This window comes from Pyrus communis, chromosome 7 (assembly GCF_041283825.1).
Source record: "Pyrus communis isolate YQ-2024b chromosome 7, ASM4128382v1, whole genome shotgun sequence".
Taxonomy (NCBI): domain Eukaryota; kingdom Viridiplantae; phylum Streptophyta; class Magnoliopsida; order Rosales; family Rosaceae; genus Pyrus; species Pyrus communis.
In genome coordinates, this window is record NC_142571.1 from 27,793,069 (window position 1) to 27,820,925 (window position 27,857).

General features: G+C 36.0%; 4 protein-coding genes across 7 annotated transcripts; 2 read left to right on the forward strand and 2 right to left on the reverse strand.

Annotated features, from left to right (window-relative positions):
• Nucleotides 1–9,252: 9,252 nt before the first annotated feature.
• Nucleotides 9,253–11,745, reverse strand: LOC137735198 (cysteine and histidine-rich domain-containing protein RAR1). The gene is made up of 5 exons (XM_088696826.1): nucleotides 11,431–11,745; nucleotides 10,853–10,958; nucleotides 10,516–10,670; nucleotides 9,669–9,904; nucleotides 9,253–9,556 (listed from the first exon to the last, which is right to left on the reverse strand). Exons 1-5 carry the CDS (start codon nucleotides 11,558–11,560, stop codon nucleotides 9,467–9,469), a joined length of 717 nt encoding a protein of 238 aa, XP_088552952.1. The 5' UTR covers nucleotides 11,561–11,745; the 3' UTR covers nucleotides 9,253–9,466.
• Nucleotides 11,746–12,462: 717 nt separating this feature from the next.
• On the reverse strand, nucleotides 12,463–18,322 carry LOC137734643 (K(+) efflux antiporter 5). 4 transcript variants are annotated; one of them, XM_068473895.2, is made up of 20 exons: nucleotides 17,821–18,322; nucleotides 17,663–17,706; nucleotides 17,390–17,455; nucleotides 17,177–17,261; nucleotides 16,988–17,049; nucleotides 16,597–16,672; nucleotides 16,348–16,422; nucleotides 15,725–15,796; nucleotides 15,502–15,585; nucleotides 15,339–15,407; nucleotides 15,158–15,235; nucleotides 14,943–15,031; nucleotides 14,645–14,741; nucleotides 14,496–14,549; nucleotides 14,134–14,229; nucleotides 13,718–13,906; nucleotides 13,545–13,622; nucleotides 13,303–13,347; nucleotides 13,121–13,216; nucleotides 12,463–12,882 (listed from the first exon to the last, which is right to left on the reverse strand). In XM_068473895.2, exons 5-20 carry the CDS (start codon nucleotides 17,032–17,034, stop codon nucleotides 12,838–12,840), a joined length of 1,290 nt encoding a protein of 429 aa, XP_068329996.2. In that variant the 5' UTR covers nucleotides 17,035–17,049; nucleotides 17,177–17,261; nucleotides 17,390–17,455; nucleotides 17,663–17,706; nucleotides 17,821–18,322; the 3' UTR covers nucleotides 12,463–12,837. The 4 variants fall into 4 exon arrangements, with proteins under 4 accessions (XP_068329996.2, XP_088552955.1, XP_088552954.1 ...); XM_088696829.1 differs by lacking the exons at nucleotides 16,597–16,672; nucleotides 16,988–17,049 and having other exon boundaries at nucleotides 17,821–18,289; XM_088696827.1 differs by lacking the exons at nucleotides 17,663–17,706; nucleotides 17,821–18,322 and having other exon boundaries at nucleotides 12,741–12,882; nucleotides 13,056–13,216.
• Nucleotides 18,323–19,786: 1,464 nt separating this feature from the next.
• On the forward strand, nucleotides 19,787–21,216 carry LOC137735134 (embryo-specific protein ATS3B). Its single transcript, XM_068474520.2, has 3 exons — nucleotides 19,787–20,020; nucleotides 20,100–20,207; nucleotides 20,753–21,216. The coding sequence occupies exons 1-3, from the start codon at nucleotides 19,832–19,834 to the stop codon at nucleotides 21,074–21,076; spliced, it is 621 nt and encodes a 206-aa protein (XP_068330621.2). The 5' UTR covers nucleotides 19,787–19,831; the 3' UTR covers nucleotides 21,077–21,216.
• A 1,184-nt stretch (nucleotides 21,217–22,400) lies between these two features.
• Nucleotides 22,401–27,020, forward strand: LOC137733822 (DEAD-box ATP-dependent RNA helicase 7-like). The gene is made up of 14 exons (XM_088696923.1): nucleotides 22,401–23,033; nucleotides 23,215–23,349; nucleotides 23,431–23,571; nucleotides 23,667–23,778; nucleotides 24,132–24,202; nucleotides 24,338–24,492; nucleotides 24,564–24,675; nucleotides 24,948–25,049; nucleotides 25,126–25,186; nucleotides 25,285–25,453; nucleotides 25,528–25,624; nucleotides 25,724–25,818; nucleotides 26,104–26,237; nucleotides 26,424–27,020. Exons 1-14 carry the CDS (start codon nucleotides 22,569–22,571, stop codon nucleotides 26,624–26,626), a joined length of 2,052 nt encoding a protein of 683 aa, XP_088553049.1. The 5' UTR covers nucleotides 22,401–22,568; the 3' UTR covers nucleotides 26,627–27,020.
• The last annotated feature ends 837 nt before the right edge of the window (nucleotides 27,021–27,857 follow it).

Genomic DNA, 27,857 nt, shown 5'->3' on the forward strand with positions numbered 1-27,857 from the left:
GATTAAATATAATTTCCTCAATAATTTATTAATTTTAAGTTTAGACTTCAAATTTATTGATCAATTTAATTAAACTACTGCTCTTCAAAACTAACGTTGAATTTGAGTCCATTATTGCAAATGAGAGCTTGGGCCTTGGAAAAAGGGACTAAGAGCAAAGCTACTTTTAATCAGCATGATGCCTCTTTTACCCATCTCCATTGAAGATGGCCTAATTGGATGGTCAATTCATTCTCACAAAAGAAGATATCTCATTGTATTTGAATGTCATACAATCTTATATTTAAATACAACTTGAATGTCATACAATCTTATACGTAAATATAACTTTCAATGCACATAATATTACTTTGTAAAAGTTGTGTGTCGAAGGTTCTTTCATGACCCTAGAGGGCCAAGACCACTCATTTTAATTATGAAGTTCTAATTATCAATAATGAATCTAATCATGCATTATACAATGATGAAGACAATGTTTAAAATACACAAAACAATAGGAATCATCATTACGTTTGTTTAGGTATTTTGAGATAGGCTAAAGAGATTTCTTTTTAGAAGTGGAATTTTTTATGAGTTTCTGCCACTTCATTTTTTATACATAATATTTTATAATATTAATATAAAAATTAACGTTAAATTGTATGGTATCAAAAAATTCATAAAAAGTTACACCCTTCACATTTGGCAGGATCACCAATTTCGTTGGACAGAATGACTCGTGAAACCCTAATAATTTCGTACTCTCTTTTATAATCACGCCACTAGAATATGAGGAGGAACTTCACAAAGATCGATATCATAACAAATTAATGATCCTGCCATTCTGTCTAACAAGCACAAAAAAGGAGAGGGTAGTTGTGGGGAGAAGAGGTAATTAGATTTTTTTTTGAAGTGGAATTCTTTGTAGACTGTCCACCACGTAATATTTTTAACACAATTCTTATATCAATGTTATAAAATTTTATGTAAAAAATATGAAAGAATTTTCAATGTAATCAGAACGCGAAGTAATATAGCATGTGTCATTATACAAATTATGGAATATGTATGTTAATAAGTGAATAACTTTAAAAAATATAATTTCTCACCTCTTATATGAAAATACGTTGTGTACCGCTCGTGTTCCAGTAACAATGAAAATTTTCCCCAAAAACATGGGGTAGCGGAAAATCAATAGAGAGTCTCATTTTAAGAGCTTCTGCTATTGAGAAATGCTAAGAAGACTCTCCATGTATTCTCTACCAGTGCCATCTCACATTTGTGTGGCACAATTCTCATTTTAATCTTATTGTAAAACAATATACTAAAAAAATAAAATAATAAAAAATTCATAAAAAATCTCGTTTTGAGAGAAACTCTTTAGTATTTCTCTTTCTCAGTTGTGGGATAAGTAATGTTTGGCAACAGCTGCATCTTGATGCAGGCTTTTGCAGCAGCAGCATTCACTTCAACAAACAACAGGCTTCCTTCGTTTAAAGCTGGCCGTGCCAACTTTTTTAATTCCATTATTTTAAAACTCCTCCGTCTGTGCATGTATTACTGGGATTAGGACCTCCTGCTATCTCTATTTTCTATGGTATAATATCCAAAGCTTTATCCCTTAACATACCTCCAATATCCGTTAGGTATTTTCTTTAGACTAAATCTTCTGAATTTAAAACAAATTTAATCTCTCTGTGAGCCCCACAGTTAACAAGCACGTGTTTATAAACTTAATTTTTTTTAAATTTGTTACTGTAATTTTGATATGTGTCAAACAATAATTGACGCCACAAAGAGGTCGCACTTATTTTAGATATAGAAGATTTGATCTTCTTTTTTTGTTTTTTCAATATAAGATTTTTGTTTTATGAGTGATTTTTCATTAAAAAATGATTCTCACACTACAAATTATTTACTATAATAAAGTATATTTTGATCAATGTTTGAAAATTTTAGATATAGAAATATAAAAAAAAATCAGATAAATATATGAAGGGGAGTAAACTTCATTTTATATTAGAGAAACTCTTAAATTTTAGCTAAAATTGACAGATTTTGTCGATATTTTCAACATATAAGTTAAATTAAATATTGACGAACTGTCATGTCACGTTTTCTAAAGTTTCATTTTAAATTTTCCCGTTTCAAATCAAATTTTCGTCGAAGACAACCGATATCGATATATCTATCAATATGTTTATAAATTTGGGTATGACATTTTTAATAATGATTTTGGTTTATTTAATTTAAAGATCAAATAACTGCAAGAGGCGAGTTGGAGTGTGAAAAACTCACTCACATTCCTATTGTCAAATCAAATGCGAATTCCATAGATAGATGCAGTTATGAAAATCGTATAAATCAAGCAGAACCACAGAGTTGAACCAGTGTTGCACAGCTCTGAAAAATAAAGTGTTACAAAATATTCAATCTAGTGTCACGTTTCTGGCTCTACTTCGAAAAAAACTTGTGTACGAGTGACCACATTATTCATCGAAAAGCTCCCACAAAAATATGAAACTGTTATGTTTTAGTCTTAATCAACCAATACTAGTTTGACTTGGTGTGAGAAATCACGGACATGGATCATCTCCGAATTCATTGGTTCTAATCCATCAAATCTTGTAATCCGGATTATTGAAATTTCATCAAATGGTTAAAGTTATTATAAATTTTAACATAGGTCACTGTTTGTACCCGTTTGATCAAATTTCAATAATCCAGATTACAAAATTTTGTGAATTAAGAACAATGGATTCGGAGAGGATCCATATCCAGAAACAACGTCAACTTTATACAAATTGCGTTCATCTTCTTATAACATAGGTGAACTATTAGCGTTGACTTCGACATTTTGAATGCTAATAACAAAATCAATTGGGTCGCGAGTCCAACTAAATTACCAATTGAACCGAAGCCACTCATTTTTACTTCTAATACACCTTTGTTAAGTTTGTCTATTGATTTGCTTCATTTCATTCTATTCAAATACCGAAATAAAAAAAAAGGTGTATATGAGGTTAAAATAATTTTGTTAATAGCACTATCATATTTATAATAGTACACATAATATAAATCGTTAGGATGAGACCACCCAATAAGTAATATACAGTATATAGCCTATAGGATACAGGGTGTGCTAATAAGTCATATACAGTGTTATATATCCTCTGGTCGGCTACAACCCAAACCCATAAATCCAAGCCACATTAATCGCACACCAACGAGAAAATAAGAATACATACATATATATATATATATATATGTATGTATGTATGTATGTATGTATGTATGTATGTATGTATGTATGTATGTATGTATGTATGCATGCATGCATGCGAGATCTGACACACCCCGTCCCGAAGGAGGGCATGCTGGCCGTCACGTGAGAGTGACGTAACCATTTACAGAGTACGGAAGCTTTAAAGATACAATTTCTAAGATGAAACACCCAAAGGTGAGTCATAATTTGGTCCATTCTGTCAGAACACCGTTGAATTTCCTCGTAGTCACCACACCTTTGCAATTCTTGAACCTGGAGGGGCGCAAAACAAAATTGAGTGGGTCAGCAAAACAAACTTATTTAGAACTTTCTTTTCTCTTTAAATATACTAACCCCTAGCCGTAAAACAAGTATACTTTCCAGAAAATAAACATATATACGTATGTATAGATATGTCAATCATGCTCCAAAATATGTCATTCATGCTTGAGAATATGCCACATTAGAATCTCATAATAAATGTAAATGCTCAAGCATAATTCACATCAATAACATATAATCTGGCAGCCGGGAGTCACCTAACGTGACCTGTACGGCTGCAGATAGAGCTCCAATCTCAACTCAATATCTGAATCTGCACACGAGTCGGAACCACCTAACGTGGTCTGTACGACAGGACTGGGTGTAATATATACGCTCTAGTGCTACGATCACGTGAAGACTGTGCGAATAATCGCGGGTCACCTACGAGTCGGAACCACCTAATGTGGTTTGCACGACAAGGCTTGCACCTAACTTGGATCCAAGGCGAGCGTGTGGTGCGGGTGAACATCACGTGAAGGACTATGCCCTGGCCCTGGGCGGGAGCACTAACACCGGGGTGCAGATTATGAGCTCTCTAAGCATTTCAAACTACTACTGAAATACAAACATGAATACCACTTACCTGGCACTTACCTGTGCGTCCACAGCACCAATACACATATATAAATGTATGCCACTACTAATGCATGTGATGATAGTATTTCAATCGTATCCCAAATGTATTTCATACGTATATCAAATGTATTTGAAATGTAGCTTACCTGGGCCTCCTCAGCACCATGCAACAGTATGCATAATTATGGTAATGCACATATTAAAATATGATGCATATATGACAGGATAATTAATTCGTATTTCTTTTAAAATACGTTTCTGGGAAATACGTCAAGCATACGTATATATATATATATATATACTGAAAAATAACTGCCCACTCACTGATCACATCGACGTCTCATAGGTCCCTGAACCTCCCCTAGCTTGGTTACATTCTTCCTCTGTATAATTTTTACCTATACAAAAAGTAACCAAATTGACGTTATTTAACGCACATACACCAAACATTCGTCCATAACTTTCTCATACGTTGCTCAATTTGGGTGTATGAATATACCACGGTGATCTACATGACGTCACGAACGCGTGACAATTTTCAGAACTCAATTTGGAGCTCTCACGCGCCCCCACGCGCCCTGTTCACGCGCTGCCCACGCGCGCGTCTTCTTCCTCGCGTCGCCGGACTGGTTTCGCCGGCGGTGGGTGTTTTGCCGGAATTTCTGGGTAAACTTTAAAGTGTCATAACTTCTTCATTTCTTAACCATTTTCGACGTACTATATATCAAAATGAAGGTATTGACGAGACGAACACATCCATACCTGCCTTGACCCCTAACTCGCCGTGGGTTCGCCGGAAAAATCCCCGAAAGCTCCGGCCAAACTTTGAACTTGTCATTCTCCTTGTTCTTACTTCCATTTTTCACGTAATCTATACCAAAATGAAGCCCTAATCATAATCTACCACGTTGAACTAGTTTTATGGCCTAAAAATAACGGAATCAAACTTTTCCAAAAATACGAAAATTCGGCCAAACTTACAGTTCGTGATCCCGACGTCCAATTCCTTCAAACGAAGCACTCCGAGCTTCCTTAGGACCTCACCAAGCTTCCTACAAGCTTCAAAATCCCAGAAAACATCAAGTTTTACGTGTGCATGAACAGTGCACACGCACAGTGAAATTGAAATCCATGTTTTCCGAAGTGAAACTCACCTGAAATTGGTACCATCGTGTTCGTGTGGTCTTCAGGAGTACGATGGTGGTCTTAGATCCTTCGTTGGTATAGTTTTAGGGTGGTTTTGTGGTTGGTCCGTGTGAGTTCGAAGGAGAGAGAGAGAACTGACATAGAGAATGAGAGATTTGTGAGGGAGGAGAGAGAGAGAGACAAGGTACGGGAATGAGGGAGAGATTTGAGGGAGGTGGGATCCTACCCAATCCCCAAATCATCAAGTTACAGCATATTTTATGCCCCTTAGTCCCGTTTAAGGGCATTTTCATAACTTCACGTCCTCGGAATTAAAATTCCGGGACGGGTTGTGACAAGATCTTTAAGAGGAGTGATCTCTATTTTTTTTTAAAATGAGGATATCTTGTAGAGCCCATACTACATCAAACTTCAATATTTCGAGCTGTCAAATTTTTAAGTTGAATCTTATAGATCATTCTTGTATAATATTAGCAAATTCGAAAATATTTAAGACATCTAATTGAGGTTAAAAAAATTGACAAATATTTTGTTTTATAAGAAACAATGAAATTTCATCGTGATAATTAAATAGACAAACAGTTTTGGATTAAATTGAATTTTTGTAAAGATAATCTATTAATCAAGGCTTACAAAATAGACGGTTCAGATCGTTGAAGTTCGACATGAAATGAGCCCTTTAACTAATCCTCATTTTTACATAAAAATGGATAACTCTTTAGATAAAGGGCATGTATATATATGTTACCCAATAATTTGCATTATTTGGATTATAGATAGTAAAATACATGACAAGTATAGTACGTGACCCCTTTGTTAAATTTTTTTGTTTGAAAAATATGGCCATTTTTATAAAACTTAAAAATATATTTACTTAAAATATTTATTTATTATTATCGTTTCAATAATATGAGAAAAATATGTATAGAATATATGAATTTTCTATCTGCCATTAAAAGACAATATATGTAACATGGATTAAATGTGAAAAATAAGTAAGTAAATGTATAGAAAAAAAACATATCATGAAAGTTATAAAAAAGTGCAATTTAACAAATTATTAAGATATGTAGAAGAAAAAAAAGTATTTTAAAAATACATATAGACATACGGATAATAATATATAGCATACTTCAATAATCTAAATCATCTATTTTACACGTAAATGTATATATAATAAACATATCATACATGAAAGTTAAAAAAAAAAAGTGCAATTTAACAAATATTTAAGATATGTACCAAAAAAACAAAAATATTTTAAAAATACATATGTATATGTATGTTTATCAAACAAATATTATATGTTAATTTACTATGTTACAAATATAAATATATATATATACATAAAATAAAGATAAAATAAATAATATCAAAATTAATTTTTTAATATAAAAATATAATTTTTCGATAAAATAAATAATATCGAAAACTTTTTTATAAAATAACATGCAGCATACTTTCTGAACACATATTATTATTTACCCTTAAAAAAATCTATGCGTGAGGGAAGCACCCACCTCTAGCATAAAACAATAAAAACAAGGCGTCAAAAAATGAAAAAAGTGACAAACAGCTATAGCGTATATATATAGGTTAGAGCCAGACAGTCTGCGTCTGAGCCTATAAACCAAAGACAAGGCCGGCGTACAAGCAGCCGGTGACCCGCCGTCAGCAATTGTACTACCGGCGTGACAGTTGCCGAGTCCAACTTTTAAACCCATTGGCACTGTCACTGGGACCCACTTTCATCACTACCACATTTAAGATTCCATGGTTACCTCCCGTTCACTGCTCAATTGTGAGATACTGTTTGGTGTGTTGGAACAGGATTCGATGTATTATTATTTGGTATACCAAATCGTTTTTTTAACGTACTAAAAAACTTGTCCTCAAGTGTATAATCCTGATTTGAATTCAATATTGGTGAAATATTTGGTTTGTTGATCTTAGTTTTATTTTTTGTTACATAAATAATAAGTACTGATATGTACAAATGCTATAATATTATACTTTAGTAACGTTACGCTACTTAAAAGACAAATGCGTTACGTAGTGTGCCAAATGTATCACTTAACATACATTTCTCTTTAAATCATTGTTAAAGTCAATCTCTAATTACGATTTTGACCGTTTATGCATTCATATGTATTAAGAATTAAATTAACCAGCATGCTTATGAGTTGATTTTGACTAATATTGCATTGTAGGCGGCCTCGTATGTATAAAAAAAATATCAAAAATTAATTTATGTCGCGGTAAACTGAGGATTGATGGTTAATGCTTTCACATGCAACAATGGTCAAATTAACCAACAACTTATGAGTTGATTTTGACTAATAATGCAATGCCTCATATGTGTCGATCAAGATTAGTTTGTGTGGTCGGAGACAAAATATCATAACATTTTTTTATTACTTTAAATGTCATCCACATCGACCAAATATACTTCAATGTTCGAAAAACTGGCATAAATCTTTGTAATGGTTGTGAAAATTTTGAGTGTGCATGCAAACAACTGGCAGAAAAATGGGTTTGGTCAAATGAGCAATGACTCAAACCAGTCATCGCAATGCAACGGAACTTTGTTGTTGGTGGGACATGCAAAAACAAAACTTGGTGTGGGACCCATGAAAACAAGGAAGGAATGTGGGACCCTGAAATTTGGTTGAGATATAAAAGAGGGGGCACAGGGGATTGATTATATCCATCGTAACACACGTGATAACTTCACCCTCTCTAATTAATTTTAATTCTTTCGTCCTTTTTAATCATTCCAATCTTTTAAGATACGATATGATGAATGGATGGTTATCCACATTTTTCTTTTTCAATCATTTTTTGTTATTTGATTTTTTAAAATTTAAGTAATTCGAAGTTAAAATTCAAAAAGAATATGTGAAAGTTAAAATATAGATAACACCAACTATGGTGAATTGTTCATGTTTTCGATAGAGAACAAGACTTACTACACTCAAATTATGTATCAATACAATTGACAGAGAACAAACTTTACCCATCCAACATGAGAATTGGTCGTCTTTTTAACATTGACTTATGTGCCCATAACCACTCATGCGTTGTGAGCCTCACATATAAGGTTAGAAAACTACTTAAATGAACGACTGATACAAGCATTACTCAATTTAGCGTAATTGATTAAAGAGTTGATAAACAAAAATGGTTGAATTATGTTGGACCGGTAAAAGCTTCTATCCAGATTCGGGCTTCGATCACTCCGAAAGCAGAAAATAAAAGCCCAAGCATGGTCCAATATCCCAGAGCCACAAAAGGCCATTTCACATTGGAGGCAAAGGTAATTTTTGTCGGCAACAGTTTTTAACTTATTTACCATCAATCTGCCTTCCATCTAAACTTCGTTATTTTAATATATCATATTATGCCAAACTCGTTATCCAATCTCGTTATCTTAACTCATTTTTAATAAGTGACCTGATGATGATCCAATTTGTTAATGAATCGTGTCATTTTACGTCGAGTTAACGCGTCATGGAATAGATTGTCTTGCCTAATCACTAAATCTAACAAAAGATAACTTATAGGATTGTTAACAGTTGACCCGGTAACGATCAAACTCGTTTAACAAATTCTTAACAGAAGATCCAATGACAACCCGACTCTAACGGGTAAACCCAAACATGTTATTTTTGTGATATTTCATGTTAGGTTAACGGGTCATACAATAAATTTTCAAGTCTAATTCCATCACAACAATTTACTAAATAGTGGCGCGCAAACGGCATTATATCAGAGCAACCAGTTTTCACCTGTGAGAGAGGAAAACATCAACGTACGAGAGAAGACTGTGAAACAAGCAAATCCGAGATGAACCAAATGACCGACAATCAAACGATCAGATATTCTGGACGTGATTTCAGAAGAATAGGGTAAGTTTTCCATCAGACAGAAACGCAGACCTTAATATGTAGAGTCGTAGTAAGTTCGATATCGACACCATGAATTATTGTTCAATATAACAAGAACACAGGACATGACAATTCATATATTCCAAAAGTGGTACAGAGAGAAGCTAAATATTCGTGGCCGACAGTTGCAAGAAATGTAATATCAATTCAATAACAAGAAGAAAATTTAGGACAAGAAAGACGGGAAAAACAAATCATCCTTCCCTGCGTCTGATGTTAAGATACCGGGTCAGCAATCAGCATTGTGCCAACCTTTGGTGCATGGAGGAATGCTCATAAACTCATCAAATTCCTTTACGTGAACGTCACAGCACTTCCACTGCAATACCAAAAGAAAAAATTATTATTCAAATTACACACACACACACACACACACACAGAGTTAAACACACAATGTTGGACTGAATTGACAATTATAGTAGTACACTCACCCCTCTCACTCTGTCGTGGAAAATAGCAGGCCCGGGATGGTAACTGCACGCACTCTCGTGGTTATCCTTCTCTTTGAAAGTTTTACCACACCCCTTATTCTTGCATGTCTGGGGCTGGTTTATGTCAACAATCTTTTTCGGAGGAGCAGAAGTGCCTTGATCATCAGTAATGCTTTCTGGAAGTGGAGTTGTTTCCACATTTACAGGCTTTGAGTTTATTTCTTTGGCTTGTGCACCTGGAAAAGGAACATCGCTCAGAATCTAAGATGCCTAAAATGCAATACAAATTCTAATAAATTGATCAGCTATGCTATCATTGAGAAGAAGTCTTATCTTACATAAAGATATGAAGATTAAAATACACGACTAGTTGTACTCGAGAAAGATTAAAACCCCAAGAAAATACAAATACACAACAAAGCTTGGTTGTGTTTTTACATCTTCTAGATGCCAAGACCTGAAGATTAGAATATTAACCATTTCCCTCAAATCCTGTTCCTCAGTAAGATACTAAAGGGTAAAAATTCATCTTGTATCACATCCTATTACTGTTATTTTCTAACACGCCCATATCACCGATATCTTTCAGTGTTAAGGATCATTACCAGGCTTTGGAGATTAAATCACTCCCACTTTTCCCTAAAACTCCCAACGAGAAGGTACTATTAGACTCTCTAATAGTTGCATCGCCATTAATATTTGTGTGCATATTGATTCTTTCACATTTTCTATACACCTAATTTATATCATCTCCACGCAAACCTACCAACCTCCTGACCCGTTACACAATGTATGAAGAATAAACAATAATCGAATGCTTACAGCAACAAGCATCAAATGAAAGTACCATGATCGGAACAGAAGAAACCCTGGCAACACCTAGAGCAGGACTCCCTTGATGATGCATCAGTAGCAGGAGCTGTAGTCGGAGCAGGAACAGGATCCTTAGGCTTCGGCTTCGCCAACACTGGTTTCTCTGTTGTGTGTTTACCCGTCTTACATCTGCATTCACCAAATAGAGAAACGACAGAAAAAGGAGAGTTAAGTAGCTAACTGATACTAACAAAAATCTCAAGAATTCAATAAACAATCAAAGTTTGCTTCAAAGGTCAGCGTTGCGACCATTCAACTCCGTTGTGGAGTGCTACGGCATGCTTAAAAATACTAGCGAAATTGGTGCTTACCCTGGTAATTCTAAAAATAAGGTGAAATCATGACTTCTTTGCTTGCAACAACTCCACTCTTTAATCCCATCATGAAATATAGGCTGGGAAAAACAAATACATTGTGCTTAAGTTATGGCATCGAATAAAACGTAAATCTAAAGAAACGCGACGCAACAACTAAAACAACAGGCAATACTTACTCCCTGAAAAGTTTGAAGATGCCGACGCAATCAGCCGAGCCCAAACATGAAAGAAAATAAACAGAATTAACATCTAATAACAAGGTTTTAAAATGCATAACAATTAAAAGCTTCATAGTTTACAAAGCAAGCAAGGGAGCAGATCAATTAGATACACAATGTGCAGCATTCGGATCAAATTAAACCCAATTTCGTTTGAAATTAGTTTAAACTAAAAAGCAATTTACGAGGTCATTACTTTTAAGATTCAGATGAAAACATGCATTCAAGCAAATAATAAGAGTTAAAAAAAACAGAATTTTGAGACTAATCTCAGTTGGGATATTTTAATTATGCAAATTGAACCAAAAGAAAAAGGGGAAACGATAATCTTCTTTGCTTCTCTCACATCCAAACCAGAGCACAGTAAGAGAGAGGGTACCGAATCATGGTATTGACAGGAGCCTTCAGGATTGTCGTCCTCGGAAAACATGGCGTTGCAGCCAATTCGCTGGCATTGCAACAGAGCTGCCCGCTGACCCTCCATCCACTCTCGTCGGTCTCCGTGTCTGCCTGAGATAAATACCAGAAAAGGAGAAGGGAAACAAGAAGAAGACGACGCCGGAGGAGGGGGGCGACGGAGGAGGGGGACGACCGGGGGAGGAAGACCAGAAAAGAAAGACTGACTGGAAAGTCCAACAGAGCACAAGAAATAGATTCGTACTTGATTATTCCCACTCCTTTTTTCTAGAGAGTACGCCTGCTTGGTGGTTCTTTTACTTTTCCATCGGACTCAGAAGTCCATCGGCCCAATTGATTTGGGCTACAGTCACATGGGCCAGAGCTGTTGAAGCGGAACCGCTTCGATATTCCCCAGTTCGAATTCTCCTTACTACAGTTTAGAAACTTTAGATTGGTTGATTCAGAAACTTATGATTTTCATATATGATTTGACCTCGCAAATTTTAATGTTTTATAAAATAATGATATAGGTGAAAATATCGATATACAAATTTATAAAAATATCAATATTGATATCGGTTGTATTTAAATGAAATTATGAAAATTTGCAATGGATTAATTATATCAACTTATTCAGGTTTAGTCAATTAGAGGAAAATAATTCTCAAAAAAATAAAATAATAAAAAATTTTGAAATTTGTAATGGATTCCAACAAAATTTTATATAGTGAATCAGTAAATATCATCGATGTTCATTGATTTTCTTACATCTCATTGATATATGATGAAGTTTTCATTTCATCCCCTTTCCATATCAATGCTTAATTTTTCAGATATTTGACAAAAATATCAACAATGTCGTCGATGCTTAATTTTTCGGATATTTGACAAAAATATCAATAATTTTTTAAATATTTTAAACACTGGTTATGAGCTATGTTAGCTTTTAGCAGTAGGATTGACAAAAGAAGCATCAATTTAATAAGATAAAAAAAAAATGTTTCAGTTGGTAGTATTTCTTCAAAAAATAATTCTGGAAGTCCATTTTTGGTACGATACAGTTTCCTAACGATCTCTAGTATTTGCAGCAACTTTTTCTCCAAATAGACTAGCATGCACACTTGAAGAGGAGCCCTACATAAACATTCCTATTTACAAAATCCTCAAAAAATTACAAAAATGATATGTTCTGTACACGATAGTTCTTGAAGCTGGAACCGGACATCTTGAAGTGTCATCTGCAACATCTACAACGATGGACTTGGCAGCGAGCTGAACACCGGATATTCACAAATCATACACCGCTGAATTCGTAACATCATATGAATTGTGATCGGATGGTAGATAGACATGGGAAGGAGATCACAATATGCGGTTGTGCTGTGCGTCGATCATTGAAGCTTTCTCCTGTAAAAGCGGAGGAAACAGGAAATAAGCCAAGACTTGAACTGTGGATAGCTTTCAGAAGCAAATTACAGTTTTAAGTAACTCCTGAATGCAAATCCATCCCGCTGCATGGATATGCATTTTAAAGGAGAGATGAGAGGAGCCACGAGCAATGCCTACTGTACAGTTCATACTTCGTAGGTATAACGAGCTTGCAAGTATGCATGCATGTGCTTCAAAGAGGGGGAAAGAGAGAGACCTCGTTATATGGAGTACCCTCGGAAGGAAACCAGTGCATAAGAACTCCTAGGTTCGTTATGGCGGGAGTCAACTTAAACAAGAGAGGAGTTGTAACCTGTAACATCATTTACTAGGGTAAGTTTTTGACAGAGAAATTATTGGACTCGTTCTCCACAAAAGGTAACATCTAAATAAAATTACCAGGCTAAGCGCTGTTGTTCCAAGAAGAAGCAGGTACATTTTCCCCTGTAAAAAATAGTTTGAAAAGACAATGATAAGAAAATCAACATGAAATCGAGGAAAATATGTAGATTCTATTTTGTGAACCTAAATTGACTGCAGGACGTGATTTCTTTCATTCAGGAATCAGGACCCTAACAGCTGGGATTCAAAACTGAATCCAGGTGAAGAAATTCACATTAACCATAAGAGAGATAAGTTACCTCAACAAGTTTAAGATTTGAGGCCCGACTTAAGAGGACAAAAGCAAATTCTCCAATTTGAGCAAGTGAGACTCCAACCTATAAAAAATAATCGAGGTTAAATAATTAGGAAACTACAAATTAGCTTATCTGCAACAAATAAGATACGACTCGAATCTTATAAATCCACTTACCACAAATGACGTCCTAAAGCTATATCCAAAGGCCTTAGTAACAATAGTAGCAACAGCAGTCTTTACAACTATAACTAGAATAACAGATGCTAGCAGTATGTCGACGTGGCTCCACAAGAAATGTACATGTATGAGCATTCCAATACTTGAAAGGAAGAGAGCTGCAAATAGGTTACGAATTGGTTCCACCTGCAATGTACAAAAATATCAAATACAAGCATTACACATGAATCATAGTGTGAAGGCTACACATTTTTTCCAAGCTACTAGGCTTATCAAACACGTAGTTAGAGACGCCCCAAAAGAATCCAACACCATTACTTCTTAATTACAAGTGAGGGAAAACGAAGGTAAGCAAATAAAAACGACTGCAACAGATTACGTAATACGTAACTAGTAGAAATCCAGAAGAGTACCTGGTCCAAGGTATGTTGTGCAAGGTCAGTGGTTGATATCATAACTCCAGCCACAAATGAACCCAACTCAAGGCTAAGGCCCAACTTATCACTGCACTGCAAAGGTTACAAGAGATTCACTAGAATTAAAATAGCATTGACAATTACAAATATGTAGAAAGATCCCTGCATTAGAACTGTGTTACTGTTATTGTGTAACCAGAAATTCTGGAAATTCAAGTTGCGCAACAACTGAAGTCAGAACAGCACTTAAAAGCATGCAGATTGAGCAGGAAAGCTAAATTTGGAGGCCATTAGCTTTTTGAACAGTATGAACCCTTGATTTGAGAAACTTGAGAAAAATAATAAATATTTCCACTTACCCAAGCAGATAATAAGCAGAAAGCCACAACAGCAAGCTGATAAAGCTCATTTGTCTGATTCACCATAAGATTATAAATGAGCCAATGAAGTTATTAAAAGTCAAGACAGAAAGCTAACTATCTTACTCTACTAGACCAACAAAACTTACTTGAGAGGACAACTGCATCATCAGTTTCAGAAATCGAGGAACAAATGACCAACAGAATACTGACGCAGCACCAAGATATAGTGACAGCACCAGCAACCTGAAGTAGCAACAAACTAGGATGTTGGACTACAAAATAACCACTTAAAAAAAAAAAAAAAAAAAAAAAAAAAAAAAAAAAAAAGAAGAAGATAAAATGACCCTCATTTTTATTATGGCAGCAAAGCAAAAGAAATTTTCAGAACAGAAAGAATAAAAGGAAAAAAGAAATATGCCATAAAAGCTGCAGAAGCAGACTTACAGCTTCCCTACTGATACCATTCCTTGGAAAAGGCCGCTATGACCACCCAAAACTGGGAGCAAAGCAAACAGTAAACCAACAGCACAGTCCTGAAATAAGCCACATGAAGGGGTGTATGGATATGCATCAGAGATTTAGAAACCAGGGTTATAACGTAAAAGGTCCATCAGTTATCAATAAACATACCATCTAAGTTTTCAGACTTCAAAACCTACCTGGAAAATGAGCGTTCCAATTGTTACTTGACCGTGAAGAGCACTATTACTATTCCTTTCTGCAAGAAATTTCACCACCTGGTAAAAGGAAATGAGAGATGAATGAAGTGCAGTTGAGATTCAGAAACAACCAACCTAGGAAGTAAAGTGGCATCATATTACTAAGGGTTAGAAAACCTACCACCGCTGTTGAGGACATTGACAGGAAGGAACCGACAAAAATTCCCTCAGACAGCTTTGCTCCACATAACTGAAAAATAAGAAAAGGGCAAGCTTGGTGTTCATTTTGACATGTTAACTAGTTACTTGTAAGAAAATACAGTTAGCAAGATTAAACACCATACCACAGCAGTTATGGCACACAAGAGCATAAATGTCATTATTTGAAGAAGGCCTCCAAGAACAGCTACAGGGCCCACAGCTTTTAACTGCACCACCGACAAATTAAATGGCTTCCGTAAACAAAGGCAAGTTTCATCCTCTCCCTCCCTCAGGACATCAAACAGAAACCTTCATAATTTTACAGCATAACAGACAGTAAACTTAAACTTCCCAAGTCTAACATACCTTAGCCAAAGAAAACTCCAAACCTAGAGCAAAAAGAAGAAATACAACACCAAACTGTGCAACAGTTTCAACCTGTAATGAAAGAAAAAGGAATTAAACAATATTACATATAGAAGAGAACTGATACCACAGCTCGGATGTAAATGGTTGACCAACACCAAATAGTTAAACATGGATCTCCAGGAAAACAAGTGACTAATGCTAGTTTTCTACTATTATTCTTTTATTAGGAGAATTGACAATCTGATATGGATAAACAGCATTAAATTTTGAAGAAATCTAAATAAGGAGCAATCTTTTGACACTTTTGACATCCTAAGTTTTACCAATTTTGAATTTTGAATCCTTCTACTGATACTCCAATGCATATTGAAAGCATTTACAGGACAATAGGGTTTTCTTTTAAGAATAAAATTATCCAGTCTTCAAAACAGAGGCAAGAGGGCATTAATATAGTGTTGCTGAATAACAGATACTGCTGATAAGTAATAGTTCATAAAGGCCAATTTAAATGGAGATGAGAATGAATGAAAGTTTGAACAAAGTAGATGAGGAAAAACTATATTGAAACCGGACTCTGAAGAAAACATAAAACTTTTAACTGATCATAATCAACAACGTACCTGCACCATTTCACTGATGAATGTAAGACCCCCTGGTCCAATGAGAGAACCAGCAAGCAGGTATCCGACAATAACCTATCATATGCATACAAATTAGATCAGAAAACCTGAATCGCATCATTTAAATCACTATGCTGAAATTTTTTTAGAGTTGGATCATATAGATCATGAACTAAGAACTATAAAGGAACATTAAGCTAGAGATGATGAATAAAATATGAAAAGAGTGGCTAGGATTTAAAGACAAACCGGTTGTCCCAAACAAGAAAACAGAATTCCACCAATGGCAGCAGATACTATGATAACCACCAGATCAGAAATTAATCTGCCAAAATATCAAGTGTTACCCATCGGTAATATATGCATCAAGAAGACAAATAAAAACTCGGAAACTGCAATTAACTGTTCATAGGGCACATGTGTGGAGTATCTTTAGCTTTCAAACGAAGAAAAGCCTTACGGCTCTTTGAGAGAAACCATACTGTTTTATAGGAATTCGAGATCCATTATCAATTAAAACCACCAAAGACTTAAAAAGTTTGTGACTTCCACAAACATTTGAGAAACTCATGTTTGAGTCAAGAACCAAATGGGACCCCAATTTATTCATGTCAGTCAGGAAAGGGATGTGTAAAGATACCTTAAATCTACTTGAAGTACTGGATATTTAGATTTCTTGTTTGACATCACAAACACATTATCCTATCATAAACAAGTGAAAAAAGTTAATAGGGCTAAAGTATAGCTAAAATCAATTATAATTACAAGCGGGAATCCCTGCCAGAGTTGTAAACTTCAAATATTCATTACTAATAGCTTTCCAAAGTACCTTTTTGTCAATCAAGGTTGTTGTTTCTTCAGAATCTTCATTCTCCAATGAAAAAACACCTTCAAAATCATAAGGCTTCGTGCCGCTGACAACCAAAAAAAGGGGAATCGATTATTACCATATCCAAGATCGCATCTTATTCCGCTACGAATTTAATATCTTGTCACAGCACAACCATATTAGGATCAAAAGACTATCCTAACATTCACATACTTTCCCACTTGTGTATCATTTTTCTTGCCCTTCTCGTGAGTGATTTTTGCCAGTCTCTAGTACAGCCTGCAAAACATAATCACAACACATAATTGTTTCGGTATAAATAAACGAAGGGTTTTAAAAATGAGACAGTAAATACAATCACAGATTAATTTTGCATTTCAAGCTCGAGCAGATAAATGCTTCACTACAGAATTGTTTTGGCCTAAAAATGACCGAAAAGTATCACATTTCGGTACATGAAAAATCAGAAGAGTAACAAAAACCTACTTGTTGATCGGCCACACTGCTGTTAAAGCTGGCCCCATCAGATCCTACACAAAGTTGAAGGTGAAAAAAATGTTAACTAACTACAATTAAGACAATAAACGAGAAAGTAACTATAAAATGCAAAATGCAAGTTAACAAAAATGGCAAAGTAGCTAAACCTTCAGGCTGATCATTCTCGGAGAACTCCTTCTCGAGGACGCGATCGAACATTTTGGCAATGGTGCCGTCGCCGGAAACCGGCGCGGAGGAGTTCATCATGTTGCCGTAGAACCTCTCCCTGACTTCCTTATCAGATCTCGCGGAAAACGAAACCCTTGCGTAAACCAAAATCGTCAAAAGAGAATAGCAGAATCCAAACACGCATCGTCTTCTCTTCGCCATCAAATGTGGAAGAAAAGCTACACCAATCCAATCTCTCTCTCTCTCTCTCTCTCTCTCTAGATTTCTGGAACGGGAATTTGGAAATTTTCAGAGGGAGAGAGGAATAGGGGTAGTGAGGAATTGAATTGAACTGAATTGGAAGCGTGAGAGAAATGGAAGACGAAAGCTTTATCTGATATTGCGAAAGAGGAAGAAAAGCGACTTGGTTTAAAGTCAGTGTGGTTGTTAATTGGGATTTTTTCAGTCGTTGAGGGCGGGATCGCACACCTGAAAATATATACTTTGCGTTTTTTTAATTTTAATTTTTGTTTTCTTCTGGAAAATCGATTGTTTTTTTTTTTTTTTTTAATGACAAGGTGTAGGAAAATAGATGCACATTTTTTCGTTTACTTTGCCTTCATGCTTATCGTGTTCATATTGTATTTGTGTAATATTTACGAATATCTTATGAAATTGTGAGTCATTTGTGTTTTGTAATGCTCACGTGTGTATTTTGATTTGTTGATGTTGATTTTTACTTTCCTAGTTGTAAAGATAAATAAGTGCAAGACACCGTGTACAAGGACAAAAGCCACCCTTAGCCCATGGGGCGGATGTTTCCACTTACTTTTTTGTTGAAAAAAATGTGCAAACTTGTGATTTTAGTATGGTGTATTACTAATTTACTTACTTATGATATTAGCATTAATTTTTTTAATTGTTACTGTCAACGTTGAAAGAGCATTTTTGATTATGAAAAGAAGCAACTGAGAAATAGGATGGGAAATCAATGAATGAATGATAACAAATTTTTTATTTTTTATTTTTTAGAGAAAGATATTTGATGGTATTAGTAATGAAGTAGTTATACAATATGAAGGCGCTTCAAGGAATTATATAATATGTTGTATGAAAAATCTTATGAATTAATATATAAGTATTTTGTTTAATAAATACTTTGACTTTTTAATTTGCGGCTTTATTGTTTAAAGATGCTCACATCTATACAAATCTCTTATGTCGTCTCATGAATTAAAATGATTTTAATAGTCGTATGTTGGTATATCGAAGAAGTCACACATTGTCAAATCTCAATTTTCATCAATGCAACAAAATAACTTAGAAATTTGGGTTCAGTAGGAAGGTGAAATGTGAATGATTAAGAGTGTTTATATCTAGGACTAATTGTTTGCATCCAATTTTTGTAATCCACCCGGCACACTTTACAATTATCTTCCAAGTATTTATCGGTATAATTTGTTTTTACTACAAAAAGAAATTTTTTTTTCCCGATTTAAAAGAACTAAAAAAATGTGGGTTTTTTTTAGCTAGAATAGTATGTGAAATTGATATGATTTCTCATTTTGGTTCTTCAGATTTAAGATAAATAGAAATGGTCTTAAACTTGTTTACCGTCAATTATTTTGTTCATTCCGTCAAAAATCTAGTTGAATAAGATCAAAATAACAAAAAATACTCTTATATTTTGTCAAATCATTTTCGCATTTTGTTTATTAAATTAAGGGTATTATTTTAGTTTTGGTTCTTACTTGACTGAGATTTTTTTACCAAAAAATCGAAATGATTGGTGGTGGACAAACGCAAAGATCACTCATATCAATTTCAAGTCTCGCTGAACAAAATGAAGAATTATGTCAGCCTCATAGATCATTTTATTTAAAATGCCATAAACTTGTCAAATATTTTTGAAAGACGGATTTGCCCTTGCGTGTCTTGACGGACATAAATGACTACTCTATCAACCGAACATTCGGTCTCCACAAGATATCATCTTCCATCCCCTGACGGATGCTTTTCTTTGACTCCTCCGCATCCCGCAAGTCGTCGTCGCATTCTATCTGCGGCAAATCATCAAACATGTTCGGAGCACTCTTTCTTCTTCTCCAAGTTTGCTTTCTTTTTACGCTCTCAGAAGCCAAGCTAAGCATCATACGGCCGGAAGCCGCCGCCAAGGACTTCAACGTCAGCAAAATCCCGGTAACAGCGATTTGCAAAGCTTATTTCTTTTTATTTTTACGAATTTTTGTTGATAATTTTGATGTTTATGGTTTTAAAGAACGCGGGGACTTGTTCTTATACGGCGATTATAACTACGAGCTGCTCCTCGACGAGGTACACGAGGGATCAGATCAGTATCTCCTTTGGGGATGCTTATGGAAATCAGGTTTATTCTTCTACCTACTCAGTTTTTCATGTTGATTTATCATAAAACAGCGTTGAGATCTTAATCATGTGATATGATTGTATATAGAAATTAATCTTCGAACATGGGTTTTCAAAGAATTAAGAAGAATTGAAATTGAAATCAAATTTGTTTACCGTAAATTATTTTGGCCCTTGTGCGAGAAATCTATTTTTGTCAAATCAATTCCTCCTCTGAAACTAGTGGTTTGTTCACAGATATTTTTCACGTAATGATCATAATAATTGACGGTTGATAATCTCAAAGAACACTTGTATCAATTTTAAATTTTAGGGACTAAAATGAAGAGTTACGATAACATACCATTTTGGCTAAAAGCATATTGCAAATTGCACTTTTTCAAAGTTGTGAGTTTGGTATGTTGAATGCAAAACCAATGTATTCGGATGTTGTATTTGGTTGCTTGTTTATCTAAACTGTTTAGAATCAACTTAGTGTGAACGAATATGAGTTATCGTGTTAGATGGTTGCACATACAACTTATAAGGATCATTTTTCTTGGTCAGATTTATGCTCCGCGACTGGATGATCCATCTTCGAGAACATTTGAACTGTGTTCTACAGACACATTCGATATATACGGCCCCTGTGCATACCAAATCTGCTACTTGTACCTCTACAGAACCGGACCGGATGGTTGGAAGCCTGAGTATGTGAAAATCTATGGTCACAATTCCAGGGCAGTTACATTTACCTACAATACCTTCATTCCCAAAGATCTTTGGTACGGGTTTAACTGGTGCAACGCCGCCCCCTCTTCCGCCCAGAAATCTGCTCAGAGATGGCCTATGTTTGCCATAGCCGGGCTTATTGGTTTTCTTATATTGTAAATCTTGCATTTGCCACTATGATCATAGCCTCTTACATTTTGCTTAGTTTTATTCGTATATCAGTATTTTAGAAGAAAAATAAGTATAAACACTTTGTACTTGTGGATTGGGCGATAATGAATCCCCTTGTTAGTAGATTACTCGGTGACGAAGTCAAATTTTAATCAGTGTTGATGATTATCCTCGGTGTATTTTTGATACGTTGAGGGAGAGTCAATTCACGTGCGACTGTTTCTTGGTGGATTGAATTGGATAAGGGTTGTTCGGTATGAGATTCTAAACCGAAAATGAGATCTTGAATCTCAAACTGAAAATTTTTGGGATGGGAATTTGGAGACCAACGTATTTCCAATTTTCGGAATTCCCGAAATGTTTTCGATATTTCGGGATAGATTGGGATTGAATTTTCGATTTTGGGCTTTTGGGCTGAAATTTGAGATTTTTTAGTTGTGGGCTAAAATTTTGTTCCCCAATTTCATATGAATTGAAAGTTAAGCTTTTTACCTCATACCAATTGAAATGCCAATTCATTAATACCAAGTCAATTTGATGTTCCAAAGTTCCAAACTACTTAATTTCATACTTCTATTTCTAATATATTCTACTATTAAACTACTTAAATTCAACATTCAACATTCAACATGCATACAACCAAAATAAATACATATATATATTTTCAGTTCGGTTTGGGATTCTCAAACCATTAAATATATAATTCCGATTCTCATACTGAAAAGATTGGGATCGGCTCAGTATGGATCCTAAAAATTTTGGTATTATCGGTTTGGACATTTATTTTTGTTTTTAAAATTGGAGAGAGATAGAGAGTGAGAGAGAAGGGAGGAGGGAGGGAGGTTTATTTTTTATTTATTTTATAAAAAGAATTTAAAATTATAAATGTTAAAATCAAATGTAGGTGATGCTTAAACAAAAACAACAAAAATTTGTTTTGTAAATTTATGTAACTGCTCATAATTTTTTATTGTGATAGTAGACTAAATAATTTTTTCATCTTTTTTTTGTTGACAAAGAAAATTTTATTAATATGTAATTTAATTTAAGAAAAATCGAACCAAAATCCAAATTGTCCGTCAAACCATTTTTCCTAGTCGGGTTTCGCATTTGGTTATCTTTTGGGCCTTGGGCCGGCAGCAAACGACGTCTTACTCGGGTGCTGCGTTTTATTTGCGTGCGTGGAGTCGTTGGCAAGGTACGTTAGATATTTTCAAACGGACCGAAATCCGACGGCTCAAAACCAAAATTCGTCGCGGTCCACGATCCAACCGCTCAAGAACCCTCCACTGCTAAAACCATAAAATGCGCAAAACCCTAATTCCGTTTCTCCTCTCTTTCTCCTGCTAAACGCAAATCACTGTCACACCTTTTTGTAGCAGGAGAAAACCAGAAACCCCTCTCTCTCCGCCGCGCTCTCCGTCTCTTTCTCTCTCTAAATTCACAGACGTACAGGCACGCTTTCTCTCTCTAGAAAACCATGCCTTCGATGGACGTATCCGATTATCTTCTCGCGGGAACCACTCCGAAGGATAAGAAGGAGAAGAAGAAGAAATTGAAAAGCGAAACCCTAGACGACGCCGCCGACTCGCCGACTACTGAGAAGAAGTCGAAGAAGGAGTCTAAGCATAAAAAGCGGAGGGCTTCGGATGACGAGGACAGGAGCGAGACGAGCTCCGAGATGGGCGAGCCCGTGAATGTGAAGCCGCCAAAGAGCGAAGAGAAGAGCAAGAAGAAGTCGAAGAAGGCGAAGGTGGAGGAGCCGGAGGAGGAGGAGGAGAAGCCCAAAGAGGATCCTAATGCGGTGTTGAAGTTTCGGATTTCGGCGCCGTTGAGGGCCAAATTGAAGGAGAATGGGATCGAATCCTTGTTTCCTATTCAGGCCATGACATTCGATACCATTTTGGATGGTTTGGATTTGGTCGGTCGGGCTCGAACTGGACAGGTAAATTTAATTTACTTAAGAAGCACAAATTTTTACTCAGAAATCCCGAATTTTTACCGAAAATCACAAATTTTTATTCTTTTTTTTTTGTGGTTTGTTGAATTGGATTGGAATATTTAGCTTATTGATGTGATTTTGTTCAGTTTCTGAATTGCATGCTCGTTGTTTTGCAATATTGCAGGGTAAAACTCTAGCTTTTGTGTTGCCTGTTTTGGAGTCCTTAACAAATGGGCCTGCAAAAGCATTTAGAAAGACTGGTTATGGTAGGCCTCCAACTGTTATCGTGCTTTTACCCACTCGGGAACTTGCCAAACAGGTAAGTTTATTTACCCTGGACCTTATGCTTGCACTGGTTTGGCTTTTAGAGTATCCACATGACAATTTTATGTTCATTTAGGTTTTCGCCGATTTTGAAGCTTACGGTGGTGCTGTGGGCCTAGCAGCATGTTGTGTGTATGGTGGATCTCCTTACGGGGCTCAAGAAAGTAAGTTAAGGAGAGGGGTGGATGTTGTTATTGGAACGCCTGGCCGTATAAAGGTATTCACAACTTCGCACTATAGCTGAGTTCTTGTGTCAATTTGGTATTATGCAATATACTTATGATGCTAAAATTAATTTTTGGAAATACGTAGGATCATATAGAGAGGGGCAATATCGACTTGACTACCTTGAAAGTTAGGATCCTTGACGAAGCTGATGAAATGCTGAGGATGGGCTTTGTTGATGATGTTGAACTCATTCTAGGTATGTCTTTTTGGTAATCCCAACATCTGTTTTCTGTACCATGTTTGCCTATTTCTGCATATCTTCTATACTGTATTTTGTATCCATGTTTTTGGTTACTAATGTCCATCTGAAGCTTGGAATCATTTTATCTTTGTGTTTTCAAAGAATTCTCTTGCTATATGACTCCTGTCAAATCAATGTTATTCTTATATTACACTGTCAAGGCATCTTTGGTTCACAGGGGTAACTGTAGTTTAAAATTTTTTGCAATGGTACTTTAATTGTGCAAAATTTCTGTGCCTGTTGCTGGTTGCATTTCTGAAGGGTATACTGTACAACTTCTTGTTAACTTCTATTCTTTGGTTTTTAAGGCAAGGTGAAGGATGTAAGTAAAGTTCAAACGCTACTTTTTAGTGCAACCTTGCCGAGTTGGGTGAAGGGCGTAAGTATCTTAGCTGAGATCTTGAATTTGGATGTTCTTCTGATTTCAGTTAAACATAAATGGATTATATTGCAATGTTATACCTTTCCATCCAATCTTGACACATGAATGAAATTTTCTTTTTCTTTTTCCCAGATTTCCTCTAGGTTTCTCAAACCAGATAAGAAAACTGTAGATCTTGTTGGTAATGAAAAAATGAAGGCCAGCACCAATGTTAGGCATATTGTTCTTCCTTGCTCCAGTTCAGCAAGATCGCAACTTATTCCTGATATCATACGTTGTTATAGCAGGTTGGTCGTTTTCTAGTCAACAGCTACCGTATGCTTTCTATATTTACTTGACATGTTTGTTTCCGACTCAGTGGAGGACGCACAATCATTTTCACTGAGACAAAGGAAGCTGCTTCTGGACTTGCTGAGGCGTTGCCTGGAGCCCGAGCTTTGCACGGGGACATACAGCAGGGCCAACGTGAGGTAAGTTGTTTGACTATGCCGCGCCCCCCCCCCCCCCCCCCCATCACAAAACAAACACCAACACCACAAAAACCAACCACCACCACCACCACAATAAAAAAAAAAAAAAAAAATCCTCCTCTCCCCTTGCACAACTGTACTGAAATATGATATTTCAGGCTCATTCCCTTTCATAGTGATATTTCTTTTTTTTTATTTTTTTTTTATTTTAAAGCTAGTTTGTTTTTCTAATGGCAGAATTTTTTGTTTCCCTTCCTATTTTGTGTTTTCAGGTCACACTTGCTGGTTTCAGGTCTGGCAAGTTTTTGACATTAGTCGCCACAAATGTGGCAGCGCGTGGACTGGATATCAATGATGTTCAATTAATTATCCAGGTTTGTCAGTGTGCATATTGGTGAACTTTGTAATATTTGTCAATCTGTGTACTTACTTTTGTTGTTTATGGTTCAGTGTGAACCCCCACGTGATGTAGAAGACTATATCCATAGATCTGGACGCACAGGAAGAGCAGGTAAATCTTGAAAAATGTTGCATTTCTTGTTTATTCGTGTTTTATTAAACAATGTCTTTGATTTTATGTGGTACTTAGAGTTGTGTCCTTATTTTCAGGAAATTCTGGAGTTGCTGTCATGCTTTATGATCCAAGAAGGTCAAATTTTTCAAAAATCGAGAGGGAGTCGGGGGTGAAATTTGAACACATTTCTGCTCCTCAGCCACTTGATATAGCTAAAGCAGTAGGTCAAGATGCAGCAGAAATGATAACCAAAATTTCTGATAGGTATGCTTGACAGTGCAATGCTTGTTACATTTTGATGCAATCATGTTCATATATTAATACAATTTTTATTGTAGTGTAATTCCTGCTTTCAAGTCTGTTGCCGAGGAGCTACTTAACACCTCTGGCCTATCTGCAGTAGATCTACTGGCAAAAGCACTTGCTAAAGCTGCTGTAAGTTCGCTATTTCTTCCCTACTTGATGTGCCTTTTAAGTTAATTAATGTAAATGTTTGTTTATTAGTTTATAAGTTGCTTATTGTATGGTGTGCAGGGCTACACCGAGATAAAGAAGAGATCACTTCTTAGCTCTATGGAGAACCATGTCACAGTACTTCTCGGGGCTGGAAAGCCCATTTATTCACCGTCGTAAGCAATTATCACTAGTTTTCTTGTGTTCTAAACCATTATGTCTTGTGTTCCCTTGTTTTATTTTTACATATGGATACAAGCACTAGCTAATAATGGGAACAATTTTGATTGTGTCCTGAAGGAATCACAATGTCCTTTGTCATTCCAAGATACCATGAGCTGTTAAAATATAGCTATCCGTAATTATATCTTTTATTGATATAGTTTGTGTTCTTGTTTTAGAGTTAGCGTTTTGATTTGTTGATCATGTTTGACCCTTAATTTCTACCAACCTTATCTCAGTTTTGCTTTTGGGGTCTTGAGGAGATTCTTGCCAGAGGAGAAGGTTGAGTCAGTGAAGGGTATGGCACTAACAGCTGATGGAAATGGTGCAGTTTTTGATGTGGCAGCTGAAGATTTGGATTTGTTTCTTGCTGGTATTATTCTTTTCATATCTCTTTATGATCGTGTATTACATTCTCATCAAGCATGATAATTTACTAAGATTCTACCAGAAACTGATGTTAGTCAGTTCTTTCCTTTTAGACATGGAGCGTATCATTCATTTTGTTGTATTGATGTCTTGAAGTCTGATTATTGTGGTCGTATCATGATGGGTGCAGGTCAGGAAAATGCAGCTAATGTGAGCATAACGGTGTTGAAATCACTGCCTGATTTACAAGAAAAAGAATCAAGGAATACAAGATTTGGCGGTGGTGGAAGGTTTGGCCGTGGTGGTGGAGGTGGTTTTCGAAATGATAGGTATTCCAACAACCGATCTGGTGGTGGTGGTGGTGGTGGGAGAGGTCGCGGCAACAGATGGTGAAGTGCCATATAAACCGGCTCCTTTCAAGCAAGCTGTTGTGAGCAACAAATAATATCAAAGGGTTGCATTCACAATGGTTTCAACTGGTGGAGGTACTAAAAGCTAGTTGATCTGAGTGGAGGCAGGAGTATATTTTTGACAATGAAGAAAATATTCGGTAGATTGAGGGCCTCGATTGGCTCGTTATAACGATATCATTTTTTTTCCGCGCATAGCGTTTTCCGTCAACCCCCTTCTCTATTTTATTGTTCAATTTTGTTCAGTTTTGTTTTTCTGTTTTCTTTATGCCCTTAATAGTGTAAGAGCACTTATTTGGAGTGTGAGAACACCATCTAATTTTTGTAATTTTTCTATTTACTAGTGAGAAAAACAAGTGTTTGTTCGTTTCTTTTAATGTTATTTGTGCTGTAGTTTGAATTTAGAGTTTAGCCTCCAACACAGCTAAGTCTGGTTTTTCTTCCAATTCTTCAACTTTACACGATTCAATTCCACAACTCTGGTAGAATGACGAGAACAACAGTACAAAAGCCCCTTTCTTGATTGCACCAACAGATACTATGTCGACCGGAACCGGGTTCGCCACTTAAAGCCGAGAGGCCCCCGGAAGTGGTTTGAGAATACCAGGAACGTGTTGATTGTGGGTGTTGTAGGTTCTGGGGTTTTTTAGCACTCCGTATTTTGGGAATTTGGAGACGATTCAGTACACGAAGCGAATCCATTTTATAATTTAGTCGAAAGCCTTGGAGAAGAGGTTGGGGGAGACCCAATTCCAGCAAATGAAAGAGAGTTTCAAGGGGGACATTTTGCCCGCCATACACCCGGATAGCGTGCGGGTTCGGTTGATTGCCAAGGATATAATTGAGGCTTTGCAGAGAGGGTAGAACCATGAGGTGACCTGGACTGACGTGGACTATGCATCCGGTAAAGTGGAGCCAGCGCATGAAGGTGGTGGTAAGGATACTTTGATGGCACTGCAGGATGCTCCGCAGGAGGGAAAGTGGTCTCGTGAGGATGAGATTCTTGATCACTGATGCTTCCTCGGAAAAGATGGTAGTGACCTCCAATGTTACCTTACTAAAAGCTCTATCATATGATCTGTGATATCGGTGGATTGGTCTTGTTGATACTTACTGTTAGATTATTCGGTATATCTGTTGTAGTGAATCTAGTGATTCATGTTTGCTTTTCTACCCTCTCATGTTTCACCTGTAAATTAGTAGTAGTAATCTTT